Below are 27,640 nucleotides of genomic sequence, written 5' to 3' on the forward strand. Positions count from 1 at the left end.
CAGTCTTCAAAGGTGCAGATTTTTCTCTGGATTTGGATCTAAAACCTGCTTGATACCATCATACACTCCCTCGAGGTTACCTGTGTCTGCTGCTATCTGTATCTGAGAGCAGAGCTCAAGCCAATAATCCTTAGAACATCTCCTGGCAGTCTGCTGGACTATGCTACGAGTAACTTGAAGAACCTGCAAGTTGTACTCACTAGGACAGGCTTTGTATGCTGCTAGAGCTCTCCTCTTTTCCTTGATGGCTGGCATCACTCCTCCGAATGAGCTTCAAACTAGTCTGCCATGTTTTCCTTCTTCTTGCCAAATGTGTACAAGGTGGAGTTATAAACAGCATTCTGAAATGTTCCCATCGTTCAGGTGTATTTGCACCAGCCAGGCCTGGAGGAGTTTCCTCAAGCACTTGAGCAGATTCCTCCACTTTTTTCTGATTGTGAGTCTTGCTGATGTCAATACGTGGTCTTCCTTCCTTTTTTGTGTCATACAATCTCTTTATTCACAGTTTTACTCTGCTATACACCAGGAAGTGATCAGTATCGCAATCAGCAGTCTGATAACTGTGTGTGATTGTAATACTAGGAAGGCTAGAGTGTCTAGTGAGGATCAAATTGAACTGATGCCAATGCTTGGATCTTGGATGTTTCCAAGAAACTCTGTGTTGAAGCTTTGTATTGAAGAGCGTGTTGCTGACACAAAGAGCATAATAACAGCAAAACTCCAGCAGGCGTTGGCCATTTTCATTCATTTTCCCAATGCCAAAACAGCCTAGACAATTAGGCCAAGAATTGTGATCAGCACCAACTCTAGCGTTAAAGTCTCTGAGAATGAACAGCGTCTCTCTCTCAGGGATTTTTTTGATAGTAGCTGCCAGATCATCATAGAATTTGTCTTTGACTTCTGCTGTAGACGACTGTTGGTGCATATGCACTAATGAGGGTGACTGGTTCTGCTGATGAGTGGAGCTGCAGAAACCGGATTCTTTCACTCCCCACACTAGGTGGAATAATGAATATCAGCAGAGTATTTCTGACTGCAAAGCCAACATCATATTCCTTGGTGTCATTCAATGGTTTTCCCTGCCAGAAAAATGAGAATTTTTTTTCTTTGACAGATCCCAAGCCTGGCAATCTCATCTTTCACAGGGCAACAATGTCCTTTGTGAGAAACTTCTGCTTAAAGGCTGTAGCTATATTCTGTTCCAGTGATGTGCAAACACTTCTGGCAGGATGCGGCAGCTGCCAGCAGACAGCGTAGCCCCTTATTCTGCCCTTTCGCTTAGAGGTAAAGCATAAGATCAAAGGGTTATTTTAGCCAATCCTAGTTATGATTAGGTAACTAGTATCCTCTCTGTTTCTCTCATAACATACTATGTAATCATGCAAAGTCAATAAAAGAGCCCTCAGGGTGTTGCCAGTTGGCTCCACTGGCTCGGACATTCACTGTGAACTCCTTTGTTCTCTCTCTAAGGCAATTAGCCTTCCTTTGTTCTGTGATCACCCACTGTCCATTTGCAGCCTACTCAGTTTGATGTCAATGACAGCTGTCTTGCACACATTGTCTATTTCCTGAAGGTCGTCAGAAAATCCAGGGGTCATTGCCTGAATATTCCAGGTGCCCAACTTTAGGGCAGAAGTTTTCTTATGATTGTTGCATGCTGCAGGATTATCGATCTGCTTGTCTGCTTTCACCCTAAACCCCACGAACCCCGTGAGGTTAACTATGGTGAGGCAGCACCTTACTGGCTGGGGGCTGCCTAGCTTAAGGTGGACGGTAGCTATCTAGAGAGGTGCAATGACTTCTTCCACCATCAGAAGTAGCCCTTGGCGTCATGCTCTATGCCAATCGAGCAAAGACTTATAATTATCAACTGCTACTTCCTGTTGTTTTGATGCTGTATGCTAAACTGGAGTGTCCTCTCCAGAGCACAAGGCCTGGGTAAAATAATATGGAGGATAGACTGTTACCCAAGCAGAAAATCCCCCCTCTCCACATCACTGAAATAGTCCAATGGAAAGGCAAGAGCCAATACAACTGGTTCCAGCAACATTGCAGGAGTTGCCAGAGCATGACTGTGCACAGTCACAAACTGCCTCCAGGATTCCGGCTCTGGATTTTGTCTTGAGGTTAACTCCTGAAGCCTTTTCCATCAGTGGACATAGCCACAGGGCAGTGGAGGTTTGAAATTGGAGTTTTCCTTCTCCTAGACGGGCTCCCTTCCAAGGCTAATGAGCCCCACCTACCCGTGACTTCTCGACTGATTGGTCAGTGAATTAAAAAGCGAGGAAGTCTGATCCTCCCCCTAAAACTTCCCTGCTACCCCAGGTGTATACATTCCTATTTGTCTTTCCTATTTACCAAGTTAGAGTCTAAAAATTGCAAATTTAAAACTAAAACCCTGCCCCCTCAGACCATGTGGTCAGGGAGAACAAAAGTCAGAGCAAACACACCCTTGCAAGCCTAAAAATCCACAAGCCTAGGGGGGAAAAACACACCACATCAAATAAAATGTCCTCCCAGACACAGCTCTACTTCTGCTTCCTCTTCCTCTGCAGGAAAATAATAAATAAATAAATAAATAAATAAATAAATAAATAAATAAATAAATAAATAAATAAATAAATAAATAAATAAATAAATAGAGAGAGAGAGAGAGAGAGAGAGAGAGAGAGAGAGAGAGAGAGAGATGTAAAAGATAAGTACAATAGTCAAATACATGTGGCCTTGATCAAAATTCTGCCAAATCCGATTAGATGTCTGAAAGATGCAAATTGTCATCATCACCACTCATAGGTGAAGGGAGAAATGAGTAGAAATTTGATCAGGTGTTCAGCAGGGTCTGCAAGTGATAAAGCTAATTCTTTAAACAAAATTCCTAACATATCATAAATTGGGCAGCCAAATAGATAATGAGGTAAGTCTTCAAGTACATCGATCTTTCTTGTACCTATTGTTCCCTTTACCTGATCATTTTGATTGGGTTACTGATTTAACAGTATTTTTCTCATTTTATAGTTTGGCTTCTTTTATCTTATTCATTAGTAACATTAATAATAAAATACTCCACACTGTGTGGCTTCTGTTGAGGGCAGGGAAAGGTTTGCTTCTGGATTTGGTGCAGGATGGCTGCATTGGCGATGCTAAAACCTCTGAAAAATTGCTAAATTTTGCCTTTGGGGTTTGTTTCCCTTGCTTGTCCTTACAATAGATTTGCAAGTGAACACAGCTGCTAGCAAACTCTGGGCTGCTGGGACCCAGGGGTAGTTTTGTGGGGCATTTCAGAAGGACTCTAAGTGAGCATGGCTGTGCTTGCAAACAAGCTTTTTTCTGGTCCATGTGGTTCTGAAGTGCCCCAGGGACTCTCCTAAAAAGTAATAGTTTCTAAACCAAACGGAGTTCAAATTCCCTTTGATCTTCAAGAATGGCTTAGTCCAACAACAGCTGCAGACTTATTTTGCAGAAAACATTTTGGCTCCAATCTTTATCAGTAAACACAGCTGATGCACTTGTTTCTGCGGGGGGGGGGAGAGTTTTACATTACAAGCCCATAACTAGAGCACCCTTTGGCCAAATGTCCCCAGATTTGTCACAGAGCAAAGTTGGGGAAAAATAGGTGTGGTGTTTTTTTTTAAAGGAGGGTATCTAGGAAGACATAGCATGGTGGTTGATTTCAAATATCTGATGAACTGTCCAGTTTCAGAAGGTAGGATTCAAAATAATGGACCAAATAAGAAGAGAGGTGGTTCGACTAAACATTAGCAAGGACTTTTTGACAGGAAGAGCTGTTGCCCAGTGGAACAGAGAGTGGAGAATTCTCTATCTGAGGAGGTTTTGAAGTGCAGATCAGACTGCCATCTCTTGATACCTCACTTGTGAAAAAAAATTCAGTGTCAGGGTCACTCCCTCTTAAGAACATGGTACTTCTATGTGTACCATGCAGATATTCAACCACATGAGTATACTCGTAGGTAGGCTGTGCAGAGTACATCTTTACAACTTTCTCACACTGTTGAAACTGTCAGGCATGCATCCCATTCAGTGTCTAAAATGTCAGAAACACAGACTTTCTGTTCTGCTGGAAAATTCCAAACTCTCCAAGAGGATCTAGCCTTCTTAGGCCCATGATGCCTTTATTGTTGCTCTGAGCTATCAAGTGGCATCTGACTGATGGTGACTCTAATACAGTTTTGGAAGTATGTGAGATATTTAAGGGATAGTATGCTACCACCTTGTTGGCTTTCATGGATGAGTGGGGATCTGAATGCAAGTCTTCTGAATCCTAGTCCATCACTCTATCCACTATATCACATTGGCCCTCTGAGATGCCTTCCTATGTCCTGCGATTCACGGGAGGTTGATCTTCACCCTCTCTTGAGAACACAGTTCTAGGTGCACCATGGAAACATTCTTCCACTTCAGTATATTCATAGGCGGGCTCTGCAAAGCACATCTTTATAACTTTCTCACACAATGAAAACTATCAGTCATGAATCTCAAACATAAGTTTACAAAATGTCAGAAACACAGACTTTCTAAGAACACAATGTTAACCAAGTGTGAACTGGGAACCACAACATTCAGTAGCAAACGGGGGGCTTATCTACATTACTTATTAACTCTACAATATGCATAGTTTTTTTCTTTTTGCAATTTAAGGTCATGTGATAATCACATGGTACATGAATCTCCTTGTGATAGTGGTTAAGACATTGCATTTTTACACTGACGAATGGATTTGTACTGATTCTGTGCACAACACCCCTGTACCACTAGGTGGAGCACCCTACTGCTATTATTTCTAACCATTAAGAATTGGTTTCATAGAGTACAGTATATGTATTCAGGTCTTCCTGACCTAGAGGTGGCACTGCTGTTTTTTTCATGATACATGGAAAATGCAGGGACTCACAGTACTTTGATGATCTCTAACTGTCGGAAGTACCATAAGAGCTGAATGCCACACTCACGACCAAAAGGAAAAAGAGGCAGGGGAGGAGAAAAAAAAAGAACATCTGTGCTGATTAGCCAATCAAGCTCCTTATAAAACACCAAAGCCTTCTGTATTCACCTTAAGACCAAGGTCAGCACAAACTCCTTAAGCTGTGTCATTAAAAAAAGTGTATTTGGTGGTAAGTTCTGCAATGATTTATTACTTTTCCTTTAAGTATCTGGATGCTGGACAATTGTTCAGATCCCTGAGGAAGAACTCCTAAATGTTGGCTTTGGGGAAGGGCCTGAAGACCGATCTGCCCAGTTAAGCTGAAATATTTTCTGACTTTTCCAAACAGTTGGAGGAGGTAAATTTGCTTTACATCAAACTTTGCCTTACCAGCTTACTGCATGACGACAACAGGAGCAGGTCAACATCTTTGGCATAAGTTTTCAGGAGCAGACTCTGAATTCCTCAGATTGCATGGAAATTCATGTTATAATAATAATCTCTCGTCCCCCCCCCTTTTTTTTTTCTGGGGCCGGAGGGAATATACTTTGAGAGCCCTGGAGGAAGGGCAAGATATTAAGGAAATAAACTGACTTATATAGAGAGAAGTACATTTTAAAATGCAGATACTCGTTGAAAGCTGGATGATTAGATATTTATGAAATGAAGACCCTCTCTTACAGACTTTATTTGTGCAAAAATAAATATAAATATATATTTTCTTTTTTACTCTGAGTCCATGTGCGTATGAAGTTTTCTGCCCTATCATTATTCTGCCTGTAAGCACTTTACTTGTCTTCTGGCAGTAGGGAGAAGGAACTAGGAATGATTGTTTGTCAAGGAAATGGCATGTTTATTTCTATAACCTAGATTTGTCACTGGTATAATGATTTTTCCTTTTAAAATTAGACATAATAAGTCAGCCGTGTCCTTAAATGTTCACGTGAAGAGAAGATCCAAAATGGTTTTGGATAAACTTTAGGGAGGCAGAGAGCTCTAGACACTGAGGTCTAGAAAAGTGAAGGATTCCACAAAATTTATTCGCGAAGGCTTTTACGGCCGGGATTGAATAGTTGTTGTGGGTTTTTCGGGCTCTTTGGCCGTGTTCTGAAAGTTGTTCTTCCTAACTTTTCGCCAGTCTCTGTGGCCGGCATCTTCAGAATTGCACACTCTGTGCTACTCCTGTCATCTGAAGATGCCGGCCACAGAGATTGGCGAAACTTTAGGAGGAACAACTTTCAGAACACAGCCAAAGAGCCCAAAAAACCCACAACAACTGATTCCACAAAATGTTCAGAATAAAATAAATTCATTTCAATATATTATTTTGTAATTGTTTTGCTCCATCGTGATAGTGAGGAACTCACTTTGATTTTCCGTATTCCTTAATCCAGAGCACAAGCAATGGAACCACCAGAGAAGTACCTGTTCAAACACAAAGGAGTGTATTTTGTGTCTGATATGGCTACACCAGATTCCTTGGATGCCCTGGAGGATTTTGAGATCCGAGACAGTGATGTATTTCTTGTTACTTATCCAAAATCAGGTAAGACTAGAAGCATTTCACTCCAAAATGCTTATATTTTTAAATCTGGCTCCATTCTTCCATTTTAGCCTGACATAATTGCACACTAATGAGGCTTTAGCTCTTTATTTCATGACTCAGCATTTTTGGGGAGGAAAAGGATGAATGAATGAAGAAGGAGATAATGTGAGCAAAAAAATATTGTAGAGAAGTCATTGGATGGAAAGAACAGATACCATTGGTAAAAACAAGATTCTTTATTTGCCAGAGTGGGCAAATAATTTTCCTGCATTCCAGTTGGACTCATTACCTTCACCCCTAAAATGTAGTCCTGTATTGGTAGACGGGAAGTTGGAAGGAAAAGTGCATTGCACCACCTTTCTTGATTCCCAGGAAAACAATCATCCCTTTGTCCTGCAACACATGACGTGATAATAGCATCTAATCAGGATGCACTCTGGGCCTGGAGGCATTGAAAGGATCTAAAATTGTAGCCTGTTCATACTTTTCCATTCTCTTCCAGCTGAGAGTAATCATGGATCTGTTTTTTTCCTCATTCCATCATGCAAAAGTCAAGGCTGGGAGAAATCCTCGCCCTTTTAGGCCATTCTACAGGTTGATAATCCAACCCATAAGGCCGATCTCTGGAAGCCAGTCCAACCCACATATCTTGGACTTCTATACTTGCTCTTACCCTTGGAGTTCTATACTTGCTCTCCCTTATTGTCTCTTCTAGTGTTGCAATTCAAATCATAAACTCACAAGGAAGAGGCATTTACTTTTACAGGAGAAGTTAATTTGATGTCAAAGAAGGAATTAAACTATGCTGTTTCTATTCATAGGCACAGTGTGGACCCAAAACATTCTGAGCTTGATATATTATGAAGGTCATCGAAATGGGACTGAAGAAACAGATTTACTGGACAGAATGCCATGGCTGGAGTACAACGTCCGTAATGTGGATTGGAGCAAGCATGAATCGCCACGTCTTATTGCTTCTCATTTGCCCTACTACTTGGTACCAAAGGGATTAAGAAACGGCAAAGGAAAGGTATCACATGCCACTGCTATTGTCTCCTTCAATTTATTTGTAAACTGTTTCTTCTGTTAAATCAATATATCACAGACAGAAAGGGACAATAGCTTAAAGTATATTGCTAAAATGAGATTTCTAGTAATTAGCCAGATAAAAGTAGTGGTGAGTTAGGTATCTGGTTGTGAAGCCAGAAGTTGGTAGTTTGATTCTGCACTGTGCCTGCTGGGGAGAAAAGCCAGCCCATGTAGCCATGGGGAAGCTGAACGGTCGGAGGGTGCCCCCACAGTAATGGAATAATAAACTACTTTTAAGTACAGTGGTGCCTCGCAAGACGATTTTAATTCATTCCGTGAAAGTCGTTGTCTTGTGAAAAATATCTTCTTACGAGGTTTCCTATGCACAGGTCTCAAAAAAAAAAAAGTCTTGCGAAGCATTGGTCTAAAAAAAAGTCTTGCGAAGCATCGGTCTAAAAAAAAAGTCTTGCGAAGCACAGTCATAGAAAAAAAAGTCTTGCGAGGCACCATAATGATTACAAAAACAAATCGTCTTGCAGGTTTTTCGTCCTGCGAGGCAATTGTCTAGCGAGGCACCACTGTACTCTCTCTGCTTAGAGAACCATAAAAACAATCCCTATACATCAGAATTGACTTGAGGATACACTGTTGAAAGAGTTACAGAAACTGGTCTTTAAGATAAAAGGAAGATAAAAGAGGAGGAAGCTTTGGTCAGATGAATCTAAAGAAGATGAAGGTCTTTTCAAGGCAAGAATAAAAGGATATTTGAACAGTTTCAGTGTGTGTGTGTGTGTCCATGTGCAGTGAAGAAAGATGACTCTAGACAAGGGAAGAAAACCAGTGACAAGAATCTTTCCAGAAGTGAAAAGAACATATTTTATTTTCCATTGGAAAATGTCTCTTGAAATATCTGTTTCAAGGTGTATGTTAGAGAAGGAAAGGATATGGTTCCTCGTCCTCCAGAAGATCTCTTTCTTCCTTCACTAATTTGTTAAATAATTTCAATGTACGGAGTCATAACAGGAATGAAAAAGAGGGCAGTCAGAAGTAACAGAAACCGGTTAAACCCTAAAGCTCACATAATCTAGGTTAGAGGGGGATGTCATGCAGCCTGTGGGCCACCTTCAAACTCAAAGGAGGCCAGATAGAGTCACCAGCACCTTTTGTCCTTTGGGCCTACCATCAAGTCAATTTTAAAGAAAAGCTCCAAAATCCACTTGTGCCTTCTGTGGACTGTGTATATATGTATGTATGTATGTGTGTGTGTGTGGGGGGGGGAAGGTGATTTTGCTGTGCATTGCTGGAGTCCCACACTCCCCCCCCCCAGTTAAAATCTGGTTGTAATTTCTTCTAAAAATATTTGGTTAGTGAAGAGGGCAAATGTTGCTTCCTCCCCACCCCCCAGTAAACTGCAATATTTGTAAGAACAAGCTGGTGGGAAGATGTCAGAGGGTCTGTGAGAAAAGTCCATGCCTGGGCAAACAGTCTCTGCCAGATGACAGAGCAATGTAAAAAAGGAATCCCATGAGCCTCTCCAGACAAGGTCTTCCACAGATGGGTTTTACAGAAAAATCACCTATTAGTTCTCTTATTAATATAATTGTTTCCTGCAGGTTATTTATGTGCTAAGAAACCCAAAGGATGCCTTGGTCTCCTGCTATCATTTTTCCAAATTTTCACATGGAATGGAAGAACTAGAATTTGAAGTGTTGATGGAAAGGTTTCTAGCTGGCAAGGGTAAGAATTTCCTGGCACTGGAATCTAAACCACATTTGTCTCTGTATTACGTCTATGATTTACGAACACAAACTCTATTTAGTAACTGTAGCTGAAACAAAGGAAAAGCCTAAAAAGGATAGTTGGGACTTGGGGCTACTTGTAATCCGTGTTCCCTCCCCACCTGATAAAGCAAACTCAGATGACAGAATGTGTTCAAAATATCACACCAGAGATCGTTTGTTGGTGATCCATGTTCAAAATCTGTTGAATGACTGATCCCCACTAAATATATAAGAATATAAGGAACACTTTTACTCCACACTCATGCACTCTTCATGTAGCCCCACTTTCTCCATTAACTACCATGTTATGGAGGAAACCGTGGTTTCATGTTGTAGTGAGAGATTTAATGTACAGGGAGAGGAAATAGGATACAAGGAAGAAACCCAACTCTGTTAAATAAATAGTTTAGAGTCCAGTGATGGTGAACCTATGGCACGCGTGCCACAGCTGGCACACAGAGCCCTATCTGTGGGCACATTCCTGCCATAAGTCACCATTGAGAAATATTTACCCGTCCTCTGATCCTGGATTTTGGCACTCCCCTCTGCTGGTGCAGTGGTCCAGCGGAGGGGTGCAATGGCGACCATGACTGGTCTAGCCCACTTGGGGATTGGAGGACCAGTAAGTATTTCTTTGTTAATACCACCCATCGGGGGGGGGGGGGGGGGAGGAACAAGCATTTAACCCTTGAGATGCAGGAGCAGTTGTTTTTTCTAAACTAAAACCTCAGCATTCAGGTTTTAATTGCAGTATTGGCACTTTGAAATAAATAAGTTGATTTTGTGTTGCAGTTTGGGCACTCGGGCTCAAAAAGGTTCACCATCACTGGTTTAGACAAAGTAAGTAAAAAAATGTCAGACCATCCTTGCATCTAAACAAAAACAAGCATTTGTCTTCCATCTGATTTACAACCAGCTGTACAGATCTGGGACAGAGACGTCTCACATTCTTTCACACACATTTGTGGTGGAAGAGCACCTGGATGAATGTTCCTGTGTGAGGAGAGAAGGTGGCGAGTGCTCTTTCTTCTAAAGTTCCCACCGTTAACTCCAATTTACTCTGTCATTCTGTTTGATAATGTTTGTAATCTCTCTCTCTTTCTTTCTCTCTCTTTTCAACCTTGAGAGTTTTAAAGTTGTAAACCTTGTAAGGCAGTGACAGATTTTACTTTCTTGGGCTCCAAGCAGCCATGAAATTAAAAGATGCCTGTTTCTTGGTAGGAAAGTGATGACAAACCTAGATAGCATCTTAAAAAGCAGAGACATCACCTTGCTGACAAAGGTCCACATAGTCAAAGCTATGGTTTTTCCAGGAGCGATGCATGGAAGTGAGAGCTGGACTATAAAGAAAGCTGACCGCCGAAGAATTGATGCTTTTGAATTGTGGTGCTGGAGGAGGCTGTTGAGAGTCCCCTGGACTGCAAGGAGAACTAACCTATCAATTCTGAAGGAAATCAACCCTGAGTGCTCACTGGAAGGACAGATCCTGAAGCTGAGGCGCCAATACTTTGGCCATCTCATGAGAAGAGAAGACTCCTTGGAAAAGACCTTGATGTTGTGAAAGTGTGAAGGCAAGAGGAGAAGGGGACGACAGAGGACGAGATGGTTGGACAGTGTCATCAAAGCTGACAACATGAATTTGACCCAAATCTGGGAGGCAGTGGAAGACAGGAGGGCCTGGCGTGCTCTGGTCCATGGGGTCACAAAGAGTCAGACGCAACTTAACAACTAAAGAACAACAAACCTTGTAAACTCAAGGTTGTTGCTTCCTTTAGGGAGTCAATCCATCTTGTATTTAGTCTTCCTCTTTTCTTGCTGCCTTCAACCTTTCCCACTATTAATGTCTTTTCCAGCAAATCTTGCCTTCTCATGAGTGATGAAGACAGGAGCGTGAATACCCCTGTCAGTGACCCACTGTGCTACAATCCAGTGAGCCATCATGCTCCAATAAATCAAATAAATAAATAAATAAATTGCAGACACTTCCAAATGAATAATGGTGACATTGCAGAGCAGATACAATATTAGCCCAATGTATTTTTCTACCTAATTGAAAGGACACCTCACTGCATTCCATATAGGAAAGCCAGTCATCTGCGCTATTGCATCCTTTATCAACGCAGGCCACAGAAAACCATCCCATCTAATGAAGCAGTGGGGGAGGGAGAGCAAAGGAGGCATCCAGGGCCATAGCATCTGCCCCCTCTAAAATATGGCTCAGTTTGCTTAGCCCTCCTGGAGAATTCCAGCCCGTTGAATTAGAACTTTCCAGTACACACCAATACTGAACAACTCTGCCAAATATCATTTTTATCCTAACATTTGTGCTGACAATTCTTAACAGTGGGAGCTGGTTTGTGGCTGGACCATGTAGAAGGCTGGTTTGCTCACAGGGATGACTTCAATATTCTCTTCCTTACCTATGAAGAAATGAAGAAGGTAAGTCAGAACACTGCTTTCCCAATGAATAATATGCATACAACTGTCCAAATACCCTTACACATGCCATGGACTCTGAGGTCAAAGGAAAAGGCAGACAAGTGTCTAAATGGGGAAGAGAGGGAGGCAGAGGAGCAAGAGCCAGGAGATGGTTTGATGCGCCCCCAAGGGGACTGTTGCAGAAATCTGAACAGCAATATAAGGAGGCTAGCTCTTCTCCTGGGTGGCACAGTGGAGAATCAGACTCCTAACCTCTGGCTCTGCCGCTAGAGACTTAAACCACCAAAAATAAAATAGTTAAAAAATCTCCTAGTGGCATAATTAATACTGGATGTATTTTCCCTTCTTAGAAGATTGCTGCTGTCATCTAAAGACTGATAATAAATATACCAAAACCTTTCCTTCACAAATTTTGACAGCAGAAAATTTTGCCACAGTAAACAACATAGTCACGTTCTGCCCTGAAAGCAGTAAAATAGTGTAATACTCTGATTCTTGGAAATCACTTTAAACAAGGCTCAGGAAGAGTTTTCTGAATATCCAGATAGAAAGGAACATGTTTCTGTTCCTTTCTGTTCTGTTCGCAGAATTGCAAGGAGATTTATGTTGACCGTAGGGGGAACTTATAAAATGTTTCCTCATGGACTGCTGATGGCAGAGCATGTAGCTGGGCAAGAGCAAATGCTCAACAGTGCTTTTGTATCAAAAGAAAACAAAAATGATTTGCTGATTTAAAAGGCAATAATGCTCTTTCAATTAAAATATTGTTTGAGGTTGCACTTAGATCACGTTGCCTCTTGGCCTCTAATATGTTTTCTGAGGGCTACAATGGCTGCATCACACCCTGTATGGATAAGGCATTCCACAGAAAAGGTGCACCCTCTGAATTTAGCAGAGAGTGCTTTCTTCCAAACTGACTGATAATCACCCTGCAATATTGGCAGGGGAAAACCCATTAGGGGGAAAACTGGCTTCATCTAAAATTTAAAAATAACTGGTCAAACCCTAGTTTCAAAGTGCAAATAGCCTATCTTAAACCATAGAGCTTCATTTGAGACCCAAGAGGGTCCAAGAAGAGTTCTCAAACATCTGATGGAACTATTTCCAAGGGAGTGAAAGGACAATAAGGGCCCAGTTCTATACCATAAAGAAGTTGAGTGAGAGATTTGGCCCCAAAGAATTTTAAAGAAGCTGCACATAATGCCCCCCATGCCAAAAAAAAAAACAAAAACAAAAAAAAACCAAAGAAAGAAACTCAGAAACAGATCTCTTCTTACCTTGGGCAATACAGTCTGCATCTGCCTGAAAGATTTAAAATATACTTAAAGTACCTTGTCTGTACAGTTTTGTGGCCATTTACTGGCCATTTATTGACCATTTATACATCTTTGGTCTTTTTACAGATGCCATGACCTTAGTTTTCTCATAGTTTTTGGAGGCTTTCCTCCTGGCCACAATGTGGCAGGGTACTCAATAGGCGTCTGTGAGAAGGGGCACCACATCATCTGCATATAATAGCACCGAGAGGTCCGTACCCGCTATTTTGATCTCATTTATACCCAGAGTACAAAGATGGTTTCATAGGTCTTTTGGTCTTGCACCTAAAACACCAATTACAAAAGAACCGTTTGAGTTTTGCCATAATCATGCAGTTTCAAATTATTTATTGTCGTTCAACACCCAGTCATGAAGGGACCCAGTCATGAAGAGAAAATCTGCCTGAAGAGTAAGGTCTTTGCCTGCCTGCGGAAGGACAGCAAAGATGGAGCCAGTCTGGCCTCCTGTGAGAGGGAGCTCCAGGGTTTGGGAGCAGTGAGAGAGAAGGCCTTCTCTCATGTCCCCACTAAATGTGAGAGAAAGGACTGGAAAAAAGAGAAGAGAAAGGCTGGACTCCTCTTGCCTGGTTACTCTGATAGAACACAAATTCTGTTAAATTTTTGAGATAAAAGCCCTAAACAGTGGTTCTTAACCTTGGGTTACTCAGGTGTTTTTGAACTGCAACTCCCAGAAACCCCAGCCAGCACAGCTGGTGGTGAAGGCTTCTGGGAGTTGCAGTCCAAAAACACCTGAGTAACCCAAGGTTAAGAACCACTGCCCTAAAGTTAAGAAACAACCATGGGTATTGTCTGTCATATATTGAACTGTGCGACTCAGCATGCAACTGATAATGTCTTTACAACTTTGCTTATTTATTATGCTATTTGCATAGTTATGCAAGAGGGTTTCAGTCGGAGAGAATGTTAAAAATCAACACCTTTTATATAGCTGGGCTCAGTTTCAGGTTTTCTTTCTGTCCTCATTGTTTTTGTAGCATTGTTCTACAAAATATATTTGCAAAATTGTTGCCTTTGTATTCCATTTATCTGTTCTGACAACATCTATAGAAGTGTGTCCCTTTTTTACAACCATGCATGATGAAGGGAATCCCTGTTTTTTGCAGTCTCTCGAGCAGAGCAGTGGTATGGTGGTGTTATAGTTGGAAAAAAAATTGACAGGTTTAAATGCCATGTATACACATTTTGAGTGTTAATTTTGTGAACTTGACAGAAATTGATTTCAGTTTTATTCCACTTGACTTTTCATGTTATGCTCTCTCTTTTTTGTAGTTGTAGTAATATCATGCCACTATGCTGTTTTATTGCCTCTTTATACTTGCTAGAGATTTCAGTACTACTGTAAACAGTAATGGTAACAGTGACCATTCCTCTTTTGTTCCTCATGTAGATGATATTTTGTTTTATACCAATCCTACCTATCTAAGCAGTTTCTTTAATACATTGGGTTTAACTGTCTTTTTCACACAGACACAGACACAGACACAGACACAGACACAGACACAGACACAGACACAGACACAGAGAGAGAGAGAGAGAGAGAGAGAGAGAGAGAAGGTTCCAGGGGTTCTATAAAAGCTTTCAAAAAGGAGTTTACATTTTTTGATTTCTTCTTATGTCTAGTGTGCGATCCTGGTGTGATCCATAATCATAGAATTTAGTTGGTGGTGATTTCCAAGTGTGCCTGTGGGTCTGTTATGTAAACCATATCATATTTCAGGATCTGAGAAGCTCTGTATTGAAAATATGCAGCTTCCTAGGGAAGAAGCTGACTGAAGAGGAGGTAGATGAAGTGGTGGATAAGGCCACATTTGATAAAATGAGGAATGATCGAAGGGCAAACTATGAGCACCTGGAATCTGATCTTGTAGATCACACGAAAGGACATTTTCTTCGGAAAGGTAAGACTGTGGCCAGTCCAAGGACTTGTCTACACAGACTCTTTTGGAATGGGCTAGTATGGACTAATTGGGGTGACTTGGGTTCAGATAGAGGTGTGGTACATATCAGAGTGAAAGCAACCCTATTTATTCCAGCTTCTTCCAGCTAATAAGAGAGCCACTTCAGGATACTGGCAAATTAAACACTTCTTCAGCTCTTCAACAGAGGATTTGTGATTGGCCTGTAGATAATTTCTCAACCAGCCCTTGATAATGTGATGCAGTGCATTTTCACTGACCTAATAGAGTTTTTTAAAAAATAACTTCCTCTCCCCGTCTACGAATACCCTGAAGTAGTTATCTTATTAAACCACTTCACAATATTGGAAATTCCCACTGGAAGGATCCTTGAAAGCTGGAAGGGTCATTTTGGTTCCTCTCTGGTGTTCATATATGCTGGAAATGAAGCAAACCAAAGTGATCCTATGTGCACCAGAAAATTAGAAGTCCCTAACAGGTTAAAGAAACAATGGTACAATGGGCTAAAAATTTGGAGCACAATACTGATTTGGAGAAATGGCATACATTTATTTATTTATTTATTTATTTATTTATTTATTTATTTATTTATTTATTTATTTATTTATTTATTTATTTATTTATTTATTTATTTATTTATTTATCTTATATGTTGCCCACACTACCTGAAGGTCTATGGGCGGCTTACAGCATTTAAAATACAATAAAAATGCAAAAGAATTAAAATGCAATTAAAAATATATACTCTAAAAATTGCCATTGGACCCACAGCTGATATTATTTCAATTAAAAGCCTTCTGGAACAGGAAGGTTTTGACCTGGCACCGAAATGTCATCAGTGTCAGCGCCAGACAAATCTCAGTTGGAAGGGCATTCCATAGTCTGGGGGCAGCTGCCGAAAAGGCCCTTTGTCTACAAGCCCTCCCTCTTATCTCCTTAAGGGACGGTTCTTTCAAAAGGGCCCCCTGGCTAGATCTTAACTGCTGGGTAGGTTCATATGGAAGGAGGCGGTATTTCAGGTATCCAGGACCCAAACCATTTAGGGCTTTATATGTCAAAACAAGTACTTTGAATTGGGCCCGGGTGGCAACTGGTAGCCAATGTAACTTAAACAGAATCTGCTTGATATGTTCCCTAGTGGCCTCACCACTACAATAGAAATTGTAAAATAACAATGGCGACTTCATATAAAGAAAATTTTTATAAAATGTTTTATAGATGGCATTTACCACTTTCCAGAATTGCAAAAATGTTTCCAAATATGTCTAGTAAATGTTGGAAATGTGAATAAAAAGTAGGTACCTATTATCATGTATGGTGGGCATGTAAAAAAGCAAAAAAAGGACTAAAATACACACATGGTTGGTTACAATGTTTACAAAATGTATAGATTTTAAACCAGAACTGTTTTTATCGGGTATTTTACCAGAGAATTTTGATAAACAATCAGTTTACCTAACACTGCATATTGTGACAGCAGCTAGGATTGTGTTTGCACAACATTGGAAAAATGAAAAAATACTAACAGAAGAAGAGATACTTAAAAAGATTTTAGAGTGTACAGAAATGGATAGACTGAGACTGAGAGAGAAAGAAGATTCAGAATACTTTAACACATGGAATTTGTTCTACAAATGGATAGAAGATCAGAGAAGGGATTAAATCACCAAGACACAAAAATAGATAACTATAAGCAAACCCATGTAACATGATGTTTAACAAGCACAAATTGAATGTAAAGGGTAAAGGTAAAGGTTCCCCTTGACAATTTTTGTCCAGTCGTGTTCGACTCTAGGGGGCGGTGCTCATCCCCGTTTCCAAGCCATAGAGCCAGCGTTTTGTCCGAAGACAATCTTCCGTGGTCACATGGCCAGCGCAACTTAGACACGGAACGCTGTTACCTTCCCACCGAGGTGGTCCCTATTTATCTACTTGCATTTGCATGCTTTCGAACCGCTAGGTTGGCGGGAGCTGAGACAAGCGACGGGCGCTCACTCCGTCGCGTGGATTCCATCTTACGACTGCTTGGTCTTCTGACCCTGCAGCACAGGCTTCTGCAGTTTAGCCCGCAGCGCCACCACGTCCCTTCTATAAGCAAACCCATGTAACATGATGTTTAACAAGCACGAATTGAATGTAGATATAGTGAAAAACTAAAAGTGTTATTTAAAAAAAGAAGTCCCTGATAAGAGCCAGAAAGGCACAGATAGGACCACTCTTGGGTCAGGCAGATTCACTCCAGCAAAGATGTGGTCTGATAGTTAGTTGTACTATCAAACCAGCCTGTCCCTACAGTGGATCAAGGTAAACACCCATGTAGTTACTCCCCTAACTCACCGTTGGCATTTACAGAATATCCAGATTTGCCATCTGACACTTATGGAGCCATGCTATTTCAATTAAAGCTATTCTATAATCCCATCACAATTAAAAGTAAAATTTATCCCTGAAGAAGTGGCAGTAATGTACCTGTGATTGTGTAACATCTCTGTAAAGTAGAATCATAGACTCATAGAAAAGTGAAATTGGAAGGGGCCTACAAGGCCATCAAGTCCAACCCCCTGCTCAAAGCAGGAATACAATCAAATCATATCTGCCAGGTGATTATCCAAGTTTTTCTGGCACACCTCTAGTGTTGGAGCACTCACCAATAAGATTTGCATATTCTAAGCAGTATAAGCTGAACAAAACAGTACCGTATTTTTCCGTGTATAAGATGTCCCAAAGTATAAGACGAACCCCCCCTTTTCTAACCCCAAATTAGAAAAAGCAGGGATATTTTGCTGAGCCCCATGCCTTCGCAAAAGGCAAGGAAAGTGGCTGTAAAAGTGACCGCCGCTTTTCCTTGCCTTTTGAGAAGGCATGGAGTTTAGCAAAAAAGATGGGGAGGCATTTCTCTCTTCCTTTTTGCTAAGCTCCATGCCTTCTCAAAAGGCAAGGAAAAGCAGTGGTCACTTTGACAGCCACTTTTCCTTGCCTTTTGAGAAGGCATGAGGCTTAGCAAAAAGGGAGAAACTCCTCCCCTTCCTTTTTGCTAAGCCCCGTGCCTTTGCGAAAGGCATGTATAAAACAACCCTCAATTTTTTCTCAAATTATTTAAGGAAAAAGTGTTGTTTTATACATGGAAAAATACAGTAGTATTTCAGTGAGTCTGACATGTCACATTGTTGCCAAGGGCACAAGAGGTGAATAAGACTCTCTCTCTCTCTCTAATTTCTATACCAGGTGTTGTTGGAGACTGGAAAAACATGATGACTGTTGCCCAGAATGAAAGATTCAACCATGTTTTTCAGAAAAGAATGGAAAAGTTACCCTTCAAACTTTGATGAAATATGAGAGGAATCTCATTAGCCTTGAACTGTACATAGTTTTGATTTTCTGAAACATACTATTTCTTTTTCTTTCAAGGCAATATGTGATTTTTGACAAACAGTGCTTTGTGTGCATTGCTCACATTGTACACTATTTTTCTAAATTATCACTGGATGAGAGTGCAGTGATGTTCTTTTGATTTGCAGTCCTGCCTTGATCAGGGGGTTGGACTTGATGGCCTTGTAGGCCCCTTCGAACTTCATCTTTCTTTGATTCATATGCCACACAGAAGTGGAAATAGGCCAGTTATTTAGATCTCTCACACTTGATATTGCCTTGATAGTTTCAGTAATCAATTCCAAATAAACTAACATGGGGTTATGTTGTACGACACTTGGACAACATTGGTCCTCAGCACAGATTTTGCAGTAAAAAATGACAAGGTCTGATTTTGTCTGAGCTTGTTTGACTCCAAGGGCAAAAAGAGTTTATAAGGGAACAAAAGGGTGAACTCTCTGATTTTTCCTGCTGACGTTATATAACCCAAGGATAGGAAGAGTTATAAAAGGACAAAATAACAAATAGAATGTATGTGGACAAATTGCTCAATGAGAGAACTGGCTTGAACTCCCCTATAAAATTCTTTCCAGATGGGAAAGTGGTGACAAAATCACTGAAATTGTTAATCAGTTCTAGAAGTTGGTAAACTGTAGAAATTTCTGTCTCTGTGCTGCTTTGTCACTGAACCCTCAAGTCCCTTATTGAAAAAAAGTGGAGTAGAGGAGCAGTTGTCATGTACGTCTGGTGCAAGAAAGGGCACATCTTTTTTCTTGTCTTGTCAACCGCATCAAGATAATAGTAAGTGAAACTGATCTCAATATCTTGTCTAGATGGTAGGCAAACACAAAGGCAGAACTCAAATGCAGATGACGGCAACACCTTCATTAGACCCCTAAAAATAGTCAAATGATCTATGAAAACTTTCGTGAATTAAAATTCATTTCTTAAAATTATGATGAATGAATGTCCAAAAAACTCATGGCCAGAACTGTGACATCAAGTCCTATGAGAAAAAAATGCTAGCAAATTCTTTACAAGAGGTGACCAAAGGATTACCAGTGACTTGGTTTCTGTGAGAGTCCAACAAGCTGTTCACCACTATTACAGGGTGATTATCAGTCATTAACATTAAATGGACCAAGTAGATCTAGGTGTCTCACTAGACCACAAGGTGAACAAGAATCAACATTGTGATGAGGCTGCAAAATGATTAAAAAGGCAATGCAATACTATTCTGAATCAACAGAATAGTGTGCAGATTAAAGGAAGCAATAGTACCAATCTGCTCTGCACTGGGCAGATCTCACTTGGAATACTCTATCCAGTTCTGGAGCATCACAGCTGAAAATGCTGTTGACACACCGGACTATGTCTAAAGGAGGGTGACCAGGAGGATAGTGAGGAAACCAATCCCTTAAAAATGGTTGAGGGAATTGAGCATGCTTAGCCTAGAGAAGAGAAGGCTGAGAGATGGCATAGTGGCTGACTTCAAATAGTGGAAGGGCTGTCATGTGGAAGATGGAATGAGCTTGTTCTGACAAGATCTAGAGAGTAGGACTCAAAGCAATGGATTCGAGTAAACAGAGAGGTGGTCCAACTATACAATAGGAAGGACTTCCTGATAGGAAGAGCTGTTAACCAGTGGAACAAGGAGTGGTGGAATCTCCATCATTGGAGGTTTTGAAACGGAGGTTAGACTGCCATCCTCTAATTCTACACCTCTGAAATAAAATTCAGTGACAGGGTCTCACAACAGCAGCATTCAGTTTGAAATGGAAGGAATGTCGGAGAGCATGAAATCACTAATCTCAAGGTAACTTTAAGGCACCTTTTCCACAAAGAAGACAATGGGACCTGGATTGGGAATACGAGGGAACTACATCCAGTTCTTGCAACTGCTGAAGCATGGGAATCATAGCAAATCCTGTTCTTATGATTTGGAACTATTCCAAAAGGTAATAGTCTTTAAATCAAATGGAGTTCAAGTTCCTTTTAGTCTTAAGGAACTGTTTAGTCAAACAACAACTTCTGATTTATTTTGCAAAATCCATGTGGCTTCAGTCTTTATCCATAGCTCTTACACAATATAAAAACATGAAATTTGTCAAACTTCAATAGGTTGTATGCGTAGCCCCGGTCTTGCAACGTATCCATTGTGAGGGTTAACATATTCTAGAATATGCAGCAGGGCCGTGATGTCAAACACTGCAGCAAATCTTGAAGTGTTCAGCGGAATGAATAGCTAAGTACAATGATTCATCAATTAAATTTAGCTCCACAAGCTTAGGAGTTTCACATCTAGCATGATCTTCTGTGACTGGACATAGCATGTCCATACCTTTTTTGTCACCAACATGTCTGCCTCCTTCCCTTCCTCCTTGTACAGATGATATTCATATATGTAGGTTGGTAGGTACATAAATTCCCTTCTCAAGTACACTAGGTGTCTTTTGGGGACAAATGCAGAGGTTGGTTCTGCTGGAAAATTCCAAACTCTCCAAGAGGGTCTGAGCCGTCAAGTGCCATCTGACTGATGGTGACTCTAATATAGTTTTGGAGGTGTGTGAGATATTCAAGGGACAGTTTTAGTATGCAGTCACCTTGTAGGTTTTTATGACTGAGTGGGGATCTGAATGCAAGTCTCCTGAGTCCTAGTCCATCACTTTATCCACTATAAGACACTGGCCCTCTGAGATGCCTTCCTATGTCCTACGATTCACGAGACGTTGATCTTCACCCCCTCTCGAGGACACAGTTCTTCTAGGTGCACCACGAAAACATTCTTCCACTTCAGTATATTCATAGGCAGGCTGTGCACAGCACCTCTTTACAGCTCTCTCACACAATGAAAGCTATCAGTCATGCACCCAGTTCATGAATTTTTTAATGTAGTAAACATATACCTCTTTATCAACTGTAGAAATATTCAGTGCTACCCAAATGTGAACGGTGTACACTACTCCTTGATAGCAAACAAAAATAGGCTAAATGTCACACTCATGAACAAAAGGGAGGGAGAGGGAGGGAAAAAAGAAAAACTGTTAGCAACACTTCTGTTAATTAGCCAGATGAGCTGCATTATCCTGCCCACAATGTGCCTTCACTCAAGACCAAGGATCAGCAAAGACTCCTGAAGCTGCCTCATTGAATGTTAAAGAATGTATCTGGTGATAAGTTCTGCAATGATTTACTAAGTGCCAACCTTCCTTTTAAATATTTGGATGCTGGACAATTGTTCAGATCCCTGAGGAAGAACCCCTAAACGTTGGCTTTGGGCAAGGCCTGAAGACCAATCTGCCCTTTTAAGCTGAAATACTTCTCTGACTTTTCCAAACAATCAGAGGAGGTAGGTCTGCTTTATATCAAATTTTACCTACTAGCTTACTGCATGACAGCAACAAGTGCAGGTCAATATCCCTGGTCTACGTTTTCAGGAGCAGCATCCTATTTCATCAGATTACATGGAAATTCGTGTCATAATAATAATCTTTTCCCTCTCCTGCTTTCTGAGGCCCGAGAGAATATACTTTGAGAGCCCTGGAGAAAAGGCAAGATATTAAGGAAATAAACTAACATAACATAGACAGATAGATCAGTACATTTTAAAATACAGATATTCATTGAAAGCTTGATGGTTAGATAGTTATATGAGGAATAGTGTATCTTAAAGACTTTGTGTGAAAATGAAAAATACATATTCTTTTGAATTCATATATGACTCTGAGTCCGTGTGCATATGAAGTTTTCTATCATATAGTTATTCTGGCTTGGCTTTACTTGCCCTTGGGCTGGAGAAAGAAAATATATTAGGAATGATTGTTTGTCAGGGAAATGGCATATTTATTTGTATGACCAAGTTTTGTTTCTGGTATTATGCTCCTTCCTTTTAAAATTAGGTATATAAGTCAGCCATGTCCTTAAATGTTCCCCTAAAGAGAATATCCAAAATGGGTTTGGATAATCATCAGGGAAACAGGAAGCCCTAGGACATCACAGGTTATTTGAACAGTTTAAAACACTTTATACATCCTTAGTACTTCTTTTTATTCCTTTGCTTCTTTTTTCACCCTATGTGTCCATCTTTGCTAGAAATGTGCATAGCTGATACTTTTATTTGTGTTCCATTCTGGATTTTGTGGGGGCATGCCTTTTTTGTTTTTCTCTCTTCATGCACTATTTCATACATGTAATATGTATAGGATGATGTTATTAGCTGCAAAATTTCCTGGGTGATTTGATAAGCAGTGAGAGAAAGATTTAACAAAACAGGGAAACACAGAAAAATATGCAATTCTTCTGTACCCCTAATTGGTTAATACAAATACTTTGTGTTTAGAAAGTTGATTCCTGGAAGTCAACTAAAGAACATGAACATGAAATAAGAGCTTTTGTTATGGTTTTACCTCAGGTTAACAGAAAAGTCCCATGTGTAATCTCTACTTTCCATTTCCTGACACACTGTTTCCTTGCCTTTGCCCTTGTCCTTGTCTTTGTCATCTCCTTCTTCTGGTTCTCCTTCTGCTGCTGTGGCTTCTGCTTTGTGTAATACTGCTTTCTTATTTTATTGTATCTTTGTTCTCGCTGCACTTTATGATATTTGATTTGTGTCCCCTAGTGTACTGATATTGTATTATGTTTTTAATTTGTTGCTTTGTCTATCTGTTGTTAACTGCCTGGAGTGGCCTTGGCTGCCAGATGGGTGGTATACAAATCAAATCAAATCAAATCAATCGTTCTTAATATTACGACATTGTTACTAGATGTTGAAGTTTGGAAAAGTGAAAGATTCCACAGAATCTTTAGAATAAATAAATTAATTTTAATATATTATTTTGTAATTGTCTGCAGTCCCATAACAGTGGGGAAATCACTATAATTTTCTGTAGTCCTCTGTCCAGAGCACAAGCGATGGAATTGTCAGATGAGTACCTGTTCAAATACAAAGGAATCTATTTTATGTCTGATGTGGTTACACCAGATTATCTGGATTCCCTGGAGGATTTTGATATCAGAGACAGTGATGTATTTCTTGTCACTTATCCAAAATCAGGTAAGACTTGAAACCGTTCACTCCAAAATGCCTATATACGTATATATATTAATCTGGCTCTATTCTTCCTTTTTAGTCTGACTAAATTGCACTGTAATGAGCTTTTAGTTCCTTATTAGATGAATCAGCATTCGGGGTGGGGGTGGGGAAGAGATTAATGAAAAAGGAGATAATGTGAGTGAAGAGATATTGTAGAGACATTTCTGGGTGGAAATAGCAGATGCCATTGAAAAAATGAGATTCTTTATATGCCCCAATGGGCAAATGGCTGCAACTAGAGATGATCTGAGGCTGTTCGTAAGTGGAATGAATGTGAACATTTATTTGAATAACAGCAAATAAACAAGGCATAATATACATGAAATGAAGGGACAATATAAAAGAGATAAAATCAATGAATTTCTATCATAATATCTAACAATGCAATGATAAAATAAAAAGTGTAATGCAGAACAAACTTGATTAAAGTTCCAGATGAAATTATAGTTAAAAAAAATCAGCTACAGTTAGCCTTTTATAAAATACTGTATTTGCGCTCTGGTGGAAGTTCACTGTGTTCCCAGTTGTTTAGCAGTGCTTGGTGTAAAGTCTGAGAAAGAGAGAGAGATAGCTATGCATTTCAAGGAACAGGTTCCTGAAGCCTCAGGAGACTGTGCAATAAAATTGATCCAGAAGGAATCCAGATAGGAAAATCAGAAGAAAAATGTAAATTAAGTAATAAAATAAAAAATCTCTATCTCTCTCTCCTCTGTATTTTGAAGGGAGGGAGGGAGGGAATCAAAGTTCATTTGGGGCAGCCTACAGGCTGTTTGTAAAAAGAAACGCAAGTGAAAGGAAGGTATAGAATTTCCTAGAAGGAATAATCTAAACCATTGTCGAAATGAAGCCTTTTCTCAAAATCAAGGCAAACTAAGGTACAAAGTCCCCAGAGCAGTCAGAAACTGCAACATCAAGAATTATGAGAGAAACAGTGAATTGAAAAGTGTATCTGGGTGAATATAAATATATTGATAGTGTGTGTGCCCTCCATTCTATCAAACAACAATTGCTTTATCTTCCACTCATGCCCCTAATTTTCCTGCATTCCGGTTGACTTCATTACCTTCATCCCTAAATGTAGTCCTGTATTGGTAGATGGGAAGTTTGGAGGAAAAGTGCACTGCACCACCTTTCTTGATTCCCAGGAAGGCAATCATCTCTTTGTCCTGCAACACATGATGTGATTGGAGCATCTAATCAGGATGCACTCTGGGCCTGGAGGCACTGAAAGGATCCAATGTTGTAGCCTGTCCATACTTTTCCATTCTTTTCCAGCTGGGAGTAACCATGGATCTGTCTTTTCCCTCACTCCATCATACAAAAGTCGAGGCTGGGAGAAATCCTCACCGTTCTTGTGTACAGGAAAACTGCCAAGCATGCAGTTTATGAAACCAACCAAAGATTTCCTCAAGGCCATTCCATAGGCAGGCCATTCCACAGGTTGATAATCCAACCCATAAGCCATATCTCTGGAAGCCAGTCCAACCCACATATCTACATACCTTGGAGTTCTATACTTGCTCTTACCCTCGGAGTTCTATACTTGCTCTCCCTTATTGCCTCTTCTAGTGTTGCAATTCAAATAATAAACTCACAAGGAAGAGGCATTTACTTTTACAGGAGAAGTTAATTTGATGCCAAAGAAGAAATTAAACCATGCTGTTTCTATTCATAGGCACAGTGTGGACCCAAAACATTCTGAGCTTGATACATTATGAAGGTCATCGAAATGGGACTGAAGAGACAGATTTACTGGACAGAATGCCATGGCTGGAGTACAACGTCCGTAATGTGGATTGGAGCAAGCGTGAATCACCACGTCTCATTGCTTCTCATTTGCCCTATTACTTGGTACCAAAGGGATTAAGAAACGGCAAAGGAAAGGTATCACATGCCACTCCTATTGTCTCCTTCAATTTATTTGTAAACTGTTTCTTCTTTTAAATCAATATATCACAGAGAGATATAAACAATAGCTTAAAGTATATTGCTAGAATGAGATTTCTAGGAATTAGCCAGGTAAAAGCAGTGGTGACTTAGGTATCGGGCTGTGGATCCAGAGTTTGGAAGTTCAATTCCACACTGTAGCTCATTGGAGAAGAGCCAACCTGTGTAGCCATGGGCAAGCTCACCAATCCCAGAGCACCCCCAGAATAAGGGAATGGTAAACTACTTTTAAGTAATCTCTCTACTTAGAAGACTGTGAAAAGGGCCCCCCGTCAGTCAGAATTGACTTGAAGACATAAAATTATTATTATAATAATAATAATTATGAGTAAAATAGTGACAAAAACTGGTCTTTAATGTCAAAGGAACGCAGCCTTACCACCAAGTAAATTTTAAAGATTTTTTTAAAAGGCTTTTAAAAGACTCCAAAACTGACTTGTGCCATCCGTGGTGGTGGTGAGGCACTTTTCAAATGTATTGCTGAGGTCCTCTGATTAATCTAATTTTAACTTTAATGATTCCTACAGGTTATTTATGTGCTCAGAAACCCAAAAGATGTTTTGGTCTCATACTATAATTTTTCCAAATTTTCACGCAAACTGGAAGAAACAGACTTTGTTTTGATGGAACAGTTTCTAGATGGCAAAGGTAAGGATTCCCTGGCACTGGAATCTAAGCCACATTTGTCTCTATGCTATGTCTGTGCTTTGAGAACACAAACTCTGTCCGATAATTGCCCTTGAAACAAGGGAAAGGACTAAAAGGATAGATGGGGCTTGGGACACCCTTGTAAACCCCACGTCCCTGCCCCACTTGATTAAGCCACCTACTCATCTTGGGACTTCTGTCAGTGTGTGAGGCGGAACCTGTGTCCTCTCAGTGGAGATGGGGATTTGGAGGGGGATGCCTCTGCAAACCACAATCTCTACTGCTGTTTCTGTTCTCCCCACAAAAATATGGCCAGAGAGAATTCAGACAACAGAGCGTTTTGAAAAGGTCACACCAGAGATTGTTAGATGGTGAGCCATGTTAAAAATCTGTTGAATAACTGATCCTCACTAAATAAATAAGAAGATAAGGAACATTTTTACTCCACACTCAGACACACTTCATGCAGACCAACTTTCACCATTAACTATCATGTTATGGAAGAAAGTGTGGTTTCATACTGTAGTGAGAAACCGATGACGGAGAAAACTAATATTTCATGCACCAGAACCCTTGCTCCTGAACACACTGGGATAAAGGGAAAAGAAATAGGCACCTGCTAGAAAGTGGGAAGAGATTTATGTACATGGAGAGGAAATACTGTAGGACACAAGGAAGTAAATCAACTCTGTTAAGTAAACAGTTTAGATAATATCCACAAGTAAGAAAATATCAGGTCAAAGTTGCATCTAAACAAAAACGAGCATTTGTAGTCCATCAGATTGATAGCCAGATATACATACTGGGCAGCTGAGGGGCTTAACTCCGAGAGAGGCCCAGAAGAAAAAAACTAGAATCTGGGCCTTCTCAGCAGTGGTCCATCACCTTTTGAACATCCTTCCCTCTCAGATCTGCCTGGCTCACTGACTGGGAGTTTTTAAGACTAAACTGAAGACCTGGCTCTTTAGGCCAGCCTACCCTCCTGCTGCTACTTAATTTTTCCCTCTGGTTTTTATTTGTTTTAATCTTTTTACTGATGATTTTAATTGTATTGCTTTTTTTTGGACTGTAAACCATCCCAAGTAACTTCGTCTAGATGGGCAGTATAAAAACCAAATAAATAACAAATAACTGAACATGCCCTAAAACAAACTGGGCATGAAATTCTATTTCAAAATACTGAAATACTGGACAACACCAGCAATCATTACGTCAGATTGTACAGGGAAGCCACTGAAATCCACAAGCACCAGCAGAACTTCAACAAAAAAGAGGAAAGTTTGAAACTCAACAAAACTTGGCTCCCAGCTCTCAAAAATACAGTGTGCAAAAGGTCAACGAACTCTACCCACCCACAAGGACAGGGGATCACTACACACAAAAGACCAGCTAATGACACCCATCAACCACAGTGACAGATAATCTCTTCTCCTTATCACAACAATACACCCACAACAAGACACACTAATCACCCATCTACAGAAAAAGACAAAAGCCTATCTCACAGCCATAAATACTGCACTCCCAAGCCAACTACACCAGAGCACAGTGTGCTGTCTTCTGAAGATGCCACCCACAGAGACTGGCGAAATGTTAG

At 40.3% G+C, this 27,640-nt stretch overlaps 2 protein-coding genes across 2 annotated transcripts in view; both read left to right on the forward strand.

The window, feature by feature from the left end:
* The first annotated feature begins 6,343 nt into the window (after positions 1-6,343).
* On the forward strand, positions 6,344-22,788 carry LOC110070932 (amine sulfotransferase). The gene is made up of 6 exons (XM_072997551.2): positions 6,344-6,485; positions 7,307-7,515; positions 9,128-9,251; positions 11,640-11,734; positions 14,789-14,969; positions 18,213-22,788. Exons 1-6 carry the CDS (start codon positions 6,344-6,346, stop codon positions 18,311-18,313), a joined length of 852 nt encoding a protein of 283 aa, XP_072853652.2. The 3' UTR covers positions 18,314-22,788.
* LOC110070931 (amine sulfotransferase-like) overlaps positions 14,851-27,640 on the forward strand; it is a 32,680-nt gene continuing 19,890 nt past the window's right edge. Inside the window, exons 1-4 of the mRNA XM_078384826.1 lie at positions 14,851-14,969; positions 23,246-23,409; positions 25,124-25,332; positions 25,923-26,043. Coding sequence (XP_078240952.1) covers positions 23,268-23,409; positions 25,124-25,332; positions 25,923-26,043 — 472 coding nt within the window. The 5' untranslated portion in view covers positions 14,851-14,969; positions 23,246-23,267. The remainder of the gene's footprint in view (positions 14,970-23,245; positions 23,410-25,123; positions 25,333-25,922; positions 26,044-27,640) is intronic.

The sequence above is a fragment of the Pogona vitticeps genome, chromosome 1 (genome assembly GCF_051106095.1).
Source record: "Pogona vitticeps strain Pit_001003342236 chromosome 1, PviZW2.1, whole genome shotgun sequence".
In the NCBI taxonomy this organism is placed as follows: Eukaryota; Metazoa; Chordata; class Lepidosauria; order Squamata; family Agamidae; genus Pogona; species Pogona vitticeps.